The sequence below is a fragment of the Artibeus jamaicensis genome, unplaced genomic scaffold (genome assembly GCF_021234435.1).
Source record: "Artibeus jamaicensis isolate MK-2021 breed Jamaican fruit bat unplaced genomic scaffold, CSHL_Jam_final contig_1015, whole genome shotgun sequence".
In the NCBI taxonomy this organism is placed as follows: Eukaryota; Metazoa; Chordata; class Mammalia; order Chiroptera; family Phyllostomidae; genus Artibeus; species Artibeus jamaicensis.
The window spans coordinates 233,069-247,508 of NW_026521194.1; the positions used below are offsets into that span (position 1 = coordinate 233,069).

Sequence of the window (14,440 nt, forward strand, 5' to 3'; positions counted from 1 at the left end):
CTTGATGGACTGCTGTGTGGCACATGCAAAAAGGGCAGCAACTAATGGTGCCTCACTCAGATGTAGTGGTTCTTGTCATTTGTTCTTCCAAGTAAATCTGATGCAACTGGGAATCTGTTCTGGGAGTTTAAATCAATGCCTAGTTAAGCAGACCTTCAAGTGCATGTTTTGCTGGACTCATTATACCAAAAATTCTGAGAAGTCTCATGATATGTCTGTTTTCTTAAATGCTGTATTGTCACTGACAAGCATCACGTGTGACACATGGTAGATGCTCAGTATATATTTGCCAAAAATAAATTGGACATTGAAAGGTAGACTATAAATCTAATTACCATTGCTGAAGCCTTTGCGAATGTCATTTAAATCTGGGTAGTTCTTCATAATGACCTTGCTGAACAAGATTTCCAGAAGTGACATGTAATATTCCTCTTCCACTTCACTGAGAACATCATACACCACTTTCAGTACAGGTTTCAGGTCTTCAGAAGATTTTCTAGACTCCTTGAAAACCATGGGGAATAATGGGGAAAATATAAATAAAGAATTCCAAATTACAGAAGAGCCTTGGAAGTAATTTTATTTTTAATGTGTTGCATTTTCCCTACATAGATATTTTCTCATGTTCAGTTTTAGAATTTCCCTATGTTTGATGGCTATTAAGTGAAATAAGTAAACTTTTCTTCCTAGAAATACCCATTTGTGAATCTCATGCCCTCACTCTCATTTACATTACATGGAAGGAAGAACAATTTTGAAGACCAAAAATGGGTTCAAAGTTAAATAATGGGTAGCCCTTTCAGAACCTGGCCCAATCTTTTAACAATCAACTTAGCAGATGGGCTGATGTTCCATTGACTTGACAGCCCTGTCCCTTCTGCAGGAATGAATTAGTCTGCAAGGGATCTGGTAAGCTAGGTGGTGGTTTTCCCTTTCCTGTGAGCTTTGCCATGAATTAAGCCTATTCATAGGGAGAGAGAAGACTTGTATCTCTATATCTTCCCCTACATCTTTTGCTAAAATTAACCTAAATTCCAAGATTCCAGCAATACCGAAAGAAAACTTAAAACTGTTGAAAACAAAATAACACGCATCTACTTTCAAATTTGTGCTGACAAGACATTAATTCCCTGTGGATTTTAATGTTCTCAAATCTAAGTATTTAAATTGATGTTCATTGAAATAAAATGCTGTGTAAATTAGCCTATTAAATTAATTCATTAAATTTATTTATCCATTCAATAAAATTACTTTGAATTACTAATTTATGCTAGATTGTATATATAACTCCTTCAAGATATTATATTGTATATTTGTGGAGCCCACAGGCTTCAAATCCAGCAGAGCTCCAGTGTTATTCACTTCAACACTAGGGGGACCATGGATCACTGTTCCCCCATTCAGAAGGAAGACTGTCTCCAATGATACTGGCTTCTTTTCTCCCTTTTTACATTACAGAAACACTTAGAGCAGTAGTGTTTCCACTCAGAGCAGACCCCTCATTTCCCTAGTGGAGCCCTGAAATTTGATTCTGAATCAAAACATATCTAATTTGGGGCTGCTTTTCCAGATTGTGACATAATAAACTCACTTACTTGGTACTTTTCTTCAGTGATCAATCCACAGTCACGAAGATTCTCAAGGAAAGGAAATGTTCTTTGTATTGCATGTGAAATCTCGACTTTACGTTCCTTGAAGAGTTTGACTGCAATCTCACGCATAAGTCTGTGGGCTTCTGCAGACATCCTAGGGAGAAAGGATACCATGATGAAATGGTCATCAAGATTTGAGATGATTGTGGTGGGTTTAACATTTTATATATGAAGGATAGAATGTGAAGAACCAACATGTATAGAAACAGTGGCCTTGACTAGAGGTGAGGATAAATGGAATTGATGCAGTCAACAAATACATAATATAGGAAGCCTGGAGGATCAGCAAGACATAGAGATTATTGAAAATGTCCAGACTATTCAAATCAAAGACATTGTAAACATATCTTCTCCTAAATGTATCTGTAATATTTTTTATTAAAAAATTCTATTCAACATAGTATTGGAAGTTCTAGCCACAGCAATGAGAAACATCAGAGAAATAAAAGACATATAATGGCAAAGAAAGAATGAAAACTTTTGTTATTGGCACATGACAAGCATTACATTAGAAAATTCTAAAAACACGACCAAAAAACTATTAGAAATAATAAGTCATGTCAATGCAGTTGAAGGACATGAAATCTATACACAGAAATCTGGTTTGTTTCTATAAAAAATGATCATAAGAAGAGATTAAAAACAACCCCTTTACAACTACATCAAAAAAATAAAATAGCAGCCATGTGCCAGTTGGGAATGTAAAATGACAGAGTAGCTAAGCGCAGCGATTGGTACTGAGTCTCTGGGCTGACTTTGGCTGGGGTGTCTGCAGCAGCAGTTATTGCTGATCAAAGAGTGCCTAGAGTAGTTGGACAAGATGCTAAATATCAAAATCTTGAGCGACAGCTCCCATCAGGACTTGTCCCAAAAAATTGCTGATTGCCTGGGCCTAGAGCTGGGCAAGGTGGTGACTAAGAAATTCAGCAACCAGGAGACATGCATTGAAATTGGTGAAAGTGTACATGAAGAGGATGTCTACATTGTTCAGAGTGGCTGTGGTGAAATTAACAACAATCTAATGGAGCTTTTGATCATGGTTAATGTCTATAAGATTGTTTCAGCTAGCTGGGTTACTGCAGCCATCCAGTGCTTTACTTATGCCTGGCAGGATAAGAGAGATAAGAGCCAGGCTCCAGTCTCAGCCAAGCTTGTTGCAAATATGCTCTCTAAAGCAGGTGCAGGATCATATTATCTCCATGGACCTTCATGCTTCTCAAATTCAGGGTTTTTTTGATATCCCTGTGGACAATGTGTATGCAGAGCCAGCTGTCCTGAAGTGGATAGAGAACATATCTGAGTAAGAACTACATTATTGTCTCAGCTGATGCTGGGAGAGCTAAGAGAATTACCTCTATTGCAGACCAGTTGAATGTTGACTTCACCTTGATTCACAAAGCACAGAAGAAAGCCAGTGAAGTGGACCACATGGTGCTGGTGAAAGAGGTGAAGGATCAGGTGGCCATTCTAGTGGATGATATGGCTGACACTTGTGGCACAATCTGCCATGCAACCGACAAACTTCTTTCAGCTGGAGCCACCAGCATTTATGCTATCTTGATTCATGGAATCTTTTCTGGCCTGGTCATCTCTCACATTAACAATGCATGCTTTGAAGCAGTAGTGGTCACCAATACCATACCTCAGGAGGATAAGATGAAGCATTGCTCTAAAATACAGGAGATCGACATCTCCATGATCCTTGCAAAAGCCATCAGGAGCACTCACAATGGGGAATCTGTTTCCTACCTGTTTAGCCATGTCCCTTTTAAATAGGATAACTTCTGAGGCTTGTTTTTTAAAAATGAATAAAATACATGGGGATAAATTTAACCAAAGAAGTGAAATAATTTTTTTCTGAAAATTGTAAGACATGATGAAAGATGCTGATGATACAAATAAATGAAAAAATATACCATACTCGTGAATTGGAAAGATTAATATTGTTAAAATGTTTTTTACTACCTGAAGTAATATACAGATTCAGTGCAATCTCTATTAAAATACATTCTTCTAAGAATTAAAACTAATCCAAAAATTTATATCAGTCCAAAGACCCCAAAAAGCCAAAAAAAAATCTCAAGAAGGGACAAAGTAAGAAGTATCACAGGCCCTGATATCAAACTATACTACAAAGCTATAATAATCAAAACAGTATAGACTGGCAATGAACAAGTACAAGAATGAATGGAATAGCGTAGAGAGCCCAGAAATAAATCCCCACTTACATGGCTAATTAATCTAAGCCAAAGAAGGCAAAGATATACAATGGGGTAAAGAGAGTCTCCTTAATAAGTGGTGTTGGCAAAATTGGACAGATACATGTATAAAAATTAAAAATTTATAATTCTCTTACACTATATACAAAATAAAATAGATTGAAGACTTAGCTATCATACTAGAAACCAAAAACTTGTAGAAGAAATTATAGACAGTAAACCTTTTAACGTCACTCTTAGCAACATCTTTTTGCATATATCTCTTCAAACAAGGGAAATAAAGAAATGGGACTACATCAAACTAAACAGTCCTTTTCACAGACAAGGAAACCATTAACAAAATGAAAAGACAACCTCCTGAATGAAAGAAGACATTTGCAAATGATACATCTGATAAAGAACTAATATTTAAAATACATCGAGAACTCATACAAGTTAATAACACCAAAGAAACAAACAATCCAATTTATAAATGAGGAAAGAATCTTTTAAAAGCTATTTTCCTAAAGAGTACACACATATGGGGAACAGACAAGAAAAGGGTCTCAACAACATCAACCATAATAGAAATGTAAATTCAAACCACAGGGAGCTATCACCTCGCACTTGCTATAATGGCTATCATCAATAAGTCAACATGTATGCAAGTCCTAGCCAGGGTACAGAGGAAATGAAACTCTTGCAATCTGTTAGTGGAATTGTAAAATAGTGCAATGATTATGAGAAGCAATATGGAGACTCCTAAAAAAATTAAAAATAAAGCTGCCATATGATTCAGCAATTCCCCTTCTTAGCATTTATCTAAAGAAAATAACACTCATTGAAAAGATGTATGTTATTCCTATGTTCATTGCAGCATTACTAGTAACAGCTATGAAAGCAATCTAGATGTCCTTCAATAGATAAGTGGGTAAAGAAGTTGTGACATATGTGCATATAATGATACATATATATACAATGGAGTATTATTCACCAATAAAAACGAATAAAATCTTGCCTTTGTGAAAACATGGATGGATGTAGAGTGTATTATACTAAGTGAATTAAGTCAGACAGAGAAAAACAGATACTGTATGATATCATTCATAGGTGAAATACATTAAACAAAATAAATGAATAAACAAACAAAACAGGGTCCTCGAATGTACACAAGCCCACTGACCCAAGAATCAGCACCAGAAGGACCCAATTTGCTTGTGGATAGTGGAGGAAGTGACTGAAAGTCAGCTCAGAGCTGAGCAACAGCTGATTTTCTGGGACTCCTTCCACACAGACAGTGCTACAATGCAGCAATGTGGGATGCAGCAATGTGGGTTGCACCACCCCAGTGAATACCTAAGGCTCCACCCCTTACTACATAATAGGCATGCCTACACCAAAAAAAAAATGGCCCAAATTAAAGAACAGATCATAGCTCCAGAAAAAAATACAACTAAGCAAAGAAGAGATAGCCAACCTATCAGATGCACAATTCAAAACATTGGTAATCAGGATGCTCACAGAATTGGTTGAGTATGGTTTCAAAATAGAGGAAAAAGTGAAGGCTATAAAAAGTGAATTAAAGGAAAATGTACAGGGAACCAACAGTGACAGGAAGGAAAGCAGGACTCAAACCAATGATGTGGACAAGAAGAAAGAAATAAATAGTCAATCAGAACAGAATGAAGGAACAAGAATTCAAAAAAATTAGGAGAGGCTTAGGAACTCCCAGGACAACTTTAGATGTTCCAACATACGACATTTAACATGCGATGTCTCCTTCTGACAACATAGGGGTGCCAGAAGGAGAAGAGGAAGAGCAAGTAATCAAAACTTATTTGAAAAAAATAATGAAGGACAACTTCCCTAATCTGGCAAAGGAAATAGACTTTCAGGAAGTCCAGGAAGCCCTCAGAGTCCCAAACAAGTTGGACTCAAAGAAGCACACACCAAGGCACATAATAATTACATTACCCAAGTTTAAAGATAATGAGAGAATCTTAAAAGCAGCAAAAGAAAAGGAGACAGTTACCTATAAAGGAGTTCCCATAAGACTATCAGCTGATTTATCAAAAGAAACATTGCAAGCACGAAGGGTTTGGAAGTATTCAAAGTCATGAAAGGCAAGGACCTACACCCAAGCTTACTTTATCTAGCAAAGCTCTCCTTTAGAATGGAAGGTCAGATAAAGTGCTTCCCAGATAAGGTCAAGTTCAAGGAGTTCATCATTACCAAGTCCTTATTATATGAAATGTTAAATGTTATATGACTTATCTAAAAAAATGAAGATGATCAAAACTATGAACAGTAAAATGACAACAAATTTGCAACTATCAACAACCAAACCTAGAAAAACAAAAACAAACTAAGCAAACAACTAGAACAGGAAGAGAATCACAGAAATGGAAATTACATGAAGGTTTAGGAGGGAGGAAGGGGAGGCAGGAAATGGGGGGAAAGTTACAGAGAATAAGAAGCATGAATGGTAGGTAGAAAATAGACAGAAAGAGGATAAGAATAGTATAGAGAATGTAGAAACCGAAGAACTTATATGTACAACTCATAGACACAAACTAAGGGGTGGGGGAAATACGGGTGGGAGGGGGTTTGCAGGGTAGAGAGGAATAAAGGGGGGGGAAATGAGACAACTGTAATAGCATAATCAATAAAATATATTTTAATATATAAATAAATAAATAAAAAACAGTGATACCATTATCACTATATATATACACACGCTATATATACACACATACACATACATATGTATATATTAGCTAATGCATTAGGACAAGAAAAAGCATTCAATGGTAAAACACTAAAATAAGATAAAACATTATATGATATAAGAGTATAGATGGAGAAACAATACAGACCTAACTAAATTTCCTGACTGGAAAAAGAATTTTCCAAGAAGCATGAATTTTTAAAAGGTACAGAAAATTAACAAATTTTATTTGCAGCAACGTACACTGAAAAGAAATAAAATAATGCTCAAACACACTCATATATTTATAAACATCTAAAAGTTCTGAACCTGTATGAAAGAAGCTATAATGTTTTACTGAAGAAAATTAAACAAGATCTAAATAAATGGAGATTAGAAGGTGCCTCCAACTAGAAAAACAAAAATTTTACATCTCACTCTTTCTGAAATTATTGTAAAAGGGTGGTGCACTTGCAATTTGTAATCCAATTGAAACTGAATAATGAAATTTAAACACTTATATGACAAAAGAAATACCTGAATCAAGCAAAGAGAAGCATAAAAAAGAAATTATGTAGGGGAAGACAATGGGTTTAAATGTTAGAAATACAGTAAGATATTAAAAGAATATAAAAAATATTTTCAGCACGTAGGTCTAAGGGTTAATGCATCTGATATGCAAAGATTCCAGCCTATTGACAAAAAAAATGACATATAATCCCAAAGAAAATGGACCTGAACAGTCACTTACAGAAAAGAAAATACAGTGGTTCTGCCACTAAGAAGGCAATTTGGTAGAATCTATAAACAATTAAATATTAGGACCACTTGCCTCAACAAATATAACTTCTGGCTTTTAACTCAAGACAAATACTTATATATATGCAAAAACATAAAGAAATATATGATATTTTGTTATGTAAATATATTATATCAATGATACATATATCATTATTATTGCAATTTGTTGGTAGCACTAAGCAATTAAAAATTATTTAAATTGAACAAATTTTTAAATTATGGTATATTGATTCCATGGATTAGTATGCAGCTTTAATAAGAATGAGGTGGACCCATAGGTTTATTAATGTGAAAAGGCGCCTCTAAAAATTTTAATATTAAAAATTCCAAAATGTAAAATCCAGAATATTATGTACAACATAATCTCATTTATTTAAAATTAGATAGAAATTATGCATTTAGGAAAACAAGTTATATGTGTAAATGCATAGAAGAGACATAAAAGGCTGTGCCCACAATACTCAGCAGGACCAGGACTGGTAACTGCAGGGGGTAGGTGATGAATAGGACTGCTTCCCTCTGTATACATCCCTGTCATTTGGAATTTTATGACCAAAAATGTATAATGTATTTTTGTATTAAAAAAATCAAACAGTAAAGCATATTAAGTAATGTTATTTCTGGCCCATTAGTAAAGGTAGGATTTCTAGCCTTTTCCTTGTCAGAGGTAGAATCCACCCAGAGCAGAAAATCAAAGTACAAATGAAACACTCAGCCTACACTGGTCTTTGGCATTTTGGTACTTCCTCTTCCTCTGACTTCCTTAGATCAAGATCCCTGGAGGAAGAACCAGACCTCCAGCCTGAGACCAGAGTAGGCCTTGTGCTGACCCATCCCTAGGTCAAGTAGGAGACCAGGGCACCCAGATATGAAAAGTCGGGGGCTTACCCTGGATTTTATATTTTCTAAAGTACTTTCTCTGAAATGACCTAGATGAAGGTAGAAGGGGCCTAGAGGAAGTAGAAGACACTGAGGTCATGAGTGAATAACGAATCGCCCTCTCAAAACCTCAGGAAGCACAACCCACTCAAGACGGCTCCACGGCGAAGCAGTAGGTGTAAGACAAGAGTCCGGGGGGCTGTGGCAGCTGTGCTCACATCAGTGGCTGTCCTTCTGAAGTTTAAAGATGCGATTTTCTCACTACATATTCCTGCATTCCACTACACTGCGCATGAGTGTACATGTGAAGCAGGACTAAGTTCAAGGTTTAGCCAAGAGTCTAATGACAGGCACTAAAGCAGCAGCACAGCCAGAGAGGAAGGGAAGGTAGACAAAGACTGACCTGGTGCTGAGATCACTGCTCCCGCTGGCCATCGTCCTGCCCTGGGCCCTGACAGGTCCTCGGATCCTTTCTGAGTCCCCAGCCTGGTTTTAGTGTGGCTGTCCAACCCTAAGCAAGAATTTTGTGAATTCACTCAGCCAGGGAGAGCTCCACCCAAATGGGGGAAATAAAAGTGAAAGTAAATTTTCGAGTGTTATCTCCTTCCTCTGGCAGCCCCACGATAGTTTTTAGCAGTTAGGACCTGAGGCAACAGAAATGGAGTTCAAAGAGACCCTCAGGACCTGGAGGCCAGGAGGGGACCTCCAGGAGGACTCCAGTCCTCAGGAGACCCCTTGTTTGTGCAAAAACAACACAAAATTCTGTGAATTTTTTCCCTGTCCATAGCTGCTCCAGCTTTCTGAGAGGGTGCAGGAGAACAGAGTTAGGTCTTTGTGTTCAGACACAGGGCTAGAGAAACAGCATTCTTTTTTTCTTTTATCAGCATTCTTTTCTTTTATTTTAATCATTGTTCAAGTACAGTTTTCTGTCTTTTATTCCCATCCCAACCCACCCACTCAGCCCTCCCCACCTCCCTCCCATTTCCACACCCCCTAGTTTTTTTCCATGTGTCCCTTCTACATGTTCCTGTAAACCTTTCCCCCTTTCCCTTGAAAATTCCCCTGAAATTCTTTCCCCTTTCCCCCCTGGTCACTGACAGATTGTTCTTAATTTCAATGTCTCTGGTTATATTTTGCTTGCTTGTTTGTTTTGTTGTTTAGTTTCCTGTTAAAGTTGAGATCATATGGTATTTGTCTTTCACTGCCTGGCTTATTTCACTCAGCATAATGCTTTCCAATTCCATCCATGCTTTTGCAAAGGGTAGGAGCTCCTTCTTTCTACTGTGTAGAATTCCACTGTGTAAATGTACCATAGTTTTTGGATCCATTCATTTATTGATGGGCACCTAGGTTGCTTCCAGCACTTGGCTATTGTAAATTGTGCTGCTATGAGCATTGGGGTGCATAGGTTCTTTTAGATTGGTGTTTCAGGGTTCTTAGGATATAATCCTAGTAGTGGAATTGCTGGGTCAAAAGGCATTTCCATTTTTAGTTTTCTGAGGAAATTCCACACTGTTTTCCATAGTGGTTGTACCAGTCTGCAATCCCACCAACAGTGAACTAGGGTCCCTTTTTCTCCACAACCTCTCCAACACTTGTTGTTTGTTGCTTTGTTTATGATGGCCATTCTGACTGGAGAAACACCATTCTTACAGCGATGGTTTCCACATTTGTTCCCTGAGTCTGACTTCCTCTAGCTGCACCTAAGGGTTCTCACCCAATTACATTTAAGATACAGGGGAAGGGTCTACCTACTCTCCACCGTTGTTCTTTCTTTTCTCCCAAAGGATACTGGAAACATCTCATTTTGGCTGCTTGTGAGATTTCAATTCCCTGCAGAGTTATCCTGCCTTTGTTCACTATCCTAAAGACTAAAGCATTGTTCTCTAAATATTGCCCAGAGTCTTCAAAAGTATGGCTTGTTGGGGACTCACATCTGCAGATCAGAAGCCGAACTCTGTCCTAGCCTGTAAGCAGCAGACCAGCCCTGCCACTCCCAGGCCCAGCCCTCTTCTGGCTTCTGGAGACTGTGGTGGGTCCAGTGCCTTCAAACCCACTGCCCATCAAGAAGGAGAGATGCTGCTGTGCTGAACATCGAGGCACATATTTGTTAGAAGACACACAAGCCAACTCAGATACACTTTGTACTTCTGTGTTTACAGGAGCACAAACACACACCTGTTTAGAGTGGTCTTCTTTCATAAGCAAAATAATAAACAAATGATATGCCTGGAGAAAAAAACATGGATTACCACAGAATTTCTGCTGGAATTAATACTTACAAACCATCTATACATATGAGACATATAAGTTGTTGCCAAAAAGCTTAAGAATATATAATATATGCAAGGTCTGTCCAGATAAAATCCAGCCAGCGTTGGATTTTTATCCAACTAAAACAAGAACAGTTTGCGTGACATCAATGCAACCTGGCAGCCAAAGAGAGTGGACTGGAATGCACATGTGTGAACAATGATGACTTTACTGTACTAGTCAGTGGGGACAGTAGATATCATTGAGTGAGCATGTGTACTGTGTGGCTGTCACATTCAAAATGACTGAGAAAGTACAGCAATGAATCTGCATCAAATTTTGTGTTAAGCTTGAAAATTCCTCCATGGAAACTATTCAGATGATTCAGGAGGCCACAGTTATGTACACTGGTGATTGGCAGCTTCATCACAGCAATGCTCCAGCTCATGCATCATCTCTTGTGCAGAATATTTTCGAGAAACATCAAATCACCCAGGTGATTCAGTCCCCCTACAGCCCAAATGTGGTGCACTGTGACTTCTGTTTTTCCCAACACTAAAATCACCTTTGAAAGAGAAGAGATTTCTGACCATCAGTCAGATTGAGGAAATATGACAGAGCCCCTGATGGTGGTTGGATGAACCTTGTGAGGTCCCAAGGTGCCTACTTTGAAGGGGACTGAGGCATTGTCCTCTGTATAATGTTTCTTGTATGCTATATCTTCAATAAATGTCTCTACTTTTCATATTACATGGCTGGATAGTTTCTAGACAGACATCGTAGGTGTACTGTTGTTATTGTTAAAGGAGAAGACTGAGTTATGGTTGTTGAATCTGCATTTTGTTTCAGAACTTATATGCAACCATCTTTCCAAGAGATTTGGGCTCAGTCTTCCCTCTGCCTCCTTCCTGCTCTAAATTCCTTGTGCAATAGGAGAAAGAGCACCCAACTGTATGTAGTTGAGAGTTAAGGTTATGCTTTTACAATGTTAATTATATGCCTCTTATTTTAGCTTGAAGAACATCCTTTAGCATTTTTTAAAAGGCAGTTCTAGTGTGATGAACTCCCTCTGCTTTTGTTTATTTGGGAAAGTCTATTTTTTCTTTATTTCTGAAGGACTGCTTTGCTGGCTACTAATCTTGGTTAACAGGTTTTTTTTAATTTCAATATTTTGAATATATCACCCCACTTTTTCATTACCTGCAAACTATGTGTTCAGCAATTTTTTGGTAGTCTAATGGGGGGCTCCACTTTATGTGACAAGTCACTTTTCTCTTGCTGCTTTCAAAATTCTCTTTGTATTTGTATTTTGACAATTTGCTTATAAAGTATGTCAGTGTAGCCCTATTCAGATTTAACCTATTGGGTCCCTTCAGCTTTAAAAATATGAATGTTCATTTCTCTCCCCAAATTTGGAAGTTTTCAATCATCATTGCTTGAGATAGACTTTCTGCCCTTTTCTTTTTCTTTTCACCTTCTAGGAGTACCGTGATGCTTATATATTTTCCTTGATGTCTCCTAAGTCCTGTGGGCATTCTTCACTCATTTCATTCTTTCTTCACTTTTCTGTCTAGATAATTTCAAATACTTGTACTTTAGTTCACTGATTTTTTTTTCTTCTACTTGATGGACTCTACTGTTGAAGCTCTCTATTGAGAATTCCTTACCACAGCTTTTGTCTTCTTTAGTTCTGGATTGTCTGTTTGACTTTTTCATAGCTTCTTTTTCTTTGTTGAACTCTATTTTTGTTCATGTATGGTTACCTTATTTAATTTAGTCATCTGTGTGTTCTTGTAGTTCACTTAAACTCTCTGAGAGGATAATCCTGAACTTTTTTGTTAGACAGTTTATAGATCTTCATTTTTATAGTGACAATTATTAGAACTTATTAGTTTCCTTAGGTGGTTTCATGTCTGCCTGATTCTTCATAATTTTTTAAAGATTTTATTTATTTTTTTTAAAGAGGGGAAGGGAAGGAGAAAGAGGGAGAGAAACATCAATGTGTGGTTGCCTCTCACATGCCCCATACTGGAGACCTGGCCCACAACCCAGTCATGTGCCCTGGCTGGGAATCAAACCCACAACCCTTTTGTTCACAGTCCAGCACTCAATCCACTGAGTGCTGGAATTATGAAGAACTCAATCCACTGGTTCTTCATAATTCTTGGTTCCATGTGTTGGTATCAGCACATTTGAGTAAGCACTCTTTTCTTCCACAATTTATAGCTTCACTTCATCAGGGAAAGACCTTCATCAGTCAGCTCAGGTACTAGATGGAAGAGCTGGTAGTGTTTATATGCAGGTGAGGCATATTAGAAGCATCTCCATTGTCCAAGGACACTTCCATACTCTGAGGTTGAGGGGTAGATGCTGGTTGAACTTTGAGGTTGGTTGGGCTCCCTGACTGAGTAGCACTACTAGGTGTGCACTGCATTCAGAGTGGCTCACTTGCCTGGCTCTGAAATCACCTCTTGTCTGGTGAGGCTACCATGATGGAGCCACTGGTTAGACTCTATGATTGAGCAATGCTACAGGGTGGACCCTGCAATAGTTCCTGTTTTGATGAAGTTTCAAGCTATGCTCCTTGGCCTAATTTTAACGTAGGCTGTGCTCCATGTTTAGGAGGGGCCACACACAGGACTTCACTGCCAGATCTGACCTCATACTGTGGTCTGTTATAAGGCACAGCAGAAACCTGTTCCCTGAATTAAGAAGGACCATGGGTTGGTAACACAGCTAGGCTGCTTGCTGTGTTCTGCTGTTCAGCATGGTTTGGCCACACTGAGTTTGGGGTGGATCTCCAGCTATATCCTGCAGTTGGTAGGGCTAGTGACTCCATTGTAGGGCAAGATTAACCAGGCTCCCTCATTGGGTGGGGCTTAAGCTAGGCTTTATAAGTGAGTGAACTCACTGGCAAGGCTGCTGTATCAGTGAGGCCATGGGTTGTTTTGGCAATTGGGCAGGGCCATATGCTGGGCTCTGTTGTTGGGCAGAGCTATAGACTGGGCTCCATGGCTCATCAGCATAATAGTCTTGTCCCTTTAGCTTCTGAGTTCCCTGGCCAAACTCACTGAATGGCCAGGCCTGGGAGCTACTTTCAATAGATGAGCAGAGTTGGAAAATGGCTGTACCACTTGGGTGGGGTAGTGGAATGAGCTTCATAGATGCTATTACCTGACTGGGGATACAAATCAGGTAGAACTGCTAACCAAGTTTCCTGGCCATATGGGACCCACTGTCTCAGCTCTGCAGAAGAGCAGAGCCACTAGCTGGGATATCTGCTCAGGCACCACTACAAGCAGGAATGTGGCCCACCAAGGTCTAGTACTGGTTGCCGTAAGCCCCACACCTGCTTAAGTTTCTATTAGTCATCCTATAGACACGAATCATCTTGCTTTTCCAGAAGCCAATCTACTGAATCAATGAAGATGTAATGGGGATTATTGCTCATGCATATTTAAATATTTGCACGTGGCTCTACTCTCTGTCATTCCATCCTTCTCCAGGAACATGATATTGCTTTCAAATTATTATTTTTACCATAGAAAACATTATTTTCAGGGTCTTCTTCTTGACCTTTCCTGAAATAGCCATTGCTGTTCTGTAGGTTAATGAATGATAGGATAAAGAACCAGTTTGGTTAACAACTATGTGAGCCCTGGTTATACATATGGGATCTTAGGAAATGACAGCTGAGTGGCTCCATGGATTGAGTGGACTCACTGTAGATGAATATTACCTAACTCCATACACTCCACTCTAACTGGGGTCATGATGGTGCTTTGGGTCTGTAGGTATTAGGTTCAGTTCAGATACTATATCAACAAAACTTAATAATTGGTTATATATTTTTTCTCTTCTTTTCATTTTTTGGGAGGTCTGGTACATGGTTACTTGAATAAATGGCCATCAGTGAAGCACTCAGTGAAGAACTCAGGGAAGCACTACTA

At 38.5% G+C, this 14,440-nt stretch overlaps 2 protein-coding genes across 3 annotated transcripts in view; one reads left to right on the forward strand and one right to left on the reverse strand.

Annotated features, from left to right (window-relative positions):
* LOC119041968 (nuclear body protein SP140-like protein) overlaps window positions 1–8,810 on the reverse strand; it is a 45,956-nt gene extending 37,146 nt beyond the window's left edge. Inside the window, exons 1-3 of one of the 2 annotated variants that reach the window (XM_037135499.2) lie at window positions 8,641–8,810; window positions 1,596–1,746; window positions 336–504 (exon numbers count right to left, since the gene is read on the reverse strand). In XM_037135499.2, coding sequence (XP_036991394.2) covers window positions 336–504; window positions 1,596–1,746; window positions 8,641–8,672 — 352 coding nt within the window. In that variant the 5' untranslated portion in view covers window positions 8,673–8,810. Of the gene's footprint in view, window positions 1–335; window positions 505–1,595; window positions 1,747–3,004; window positions 3,087–8,640 lie in introns of those variants that run through there. The other variant, XM_037135500.2, reaches the window with a different exon arrangement.
* On the forward strand, window positions 2,473–3,428 carry LOC119041970 (ribose-phosphate pyrophosphokinase 1-like). The gene is given in 3 exon segments (XM_053661523.1): window positions 2,473–2,835; window positions 2,837–2,952; window positions 2,954–3,428. Coding segments are annotated over 3 exon segments (954 nt in total).
* Window positions 8,811–14,440: the final 5,630 nt, after the last annotated feature.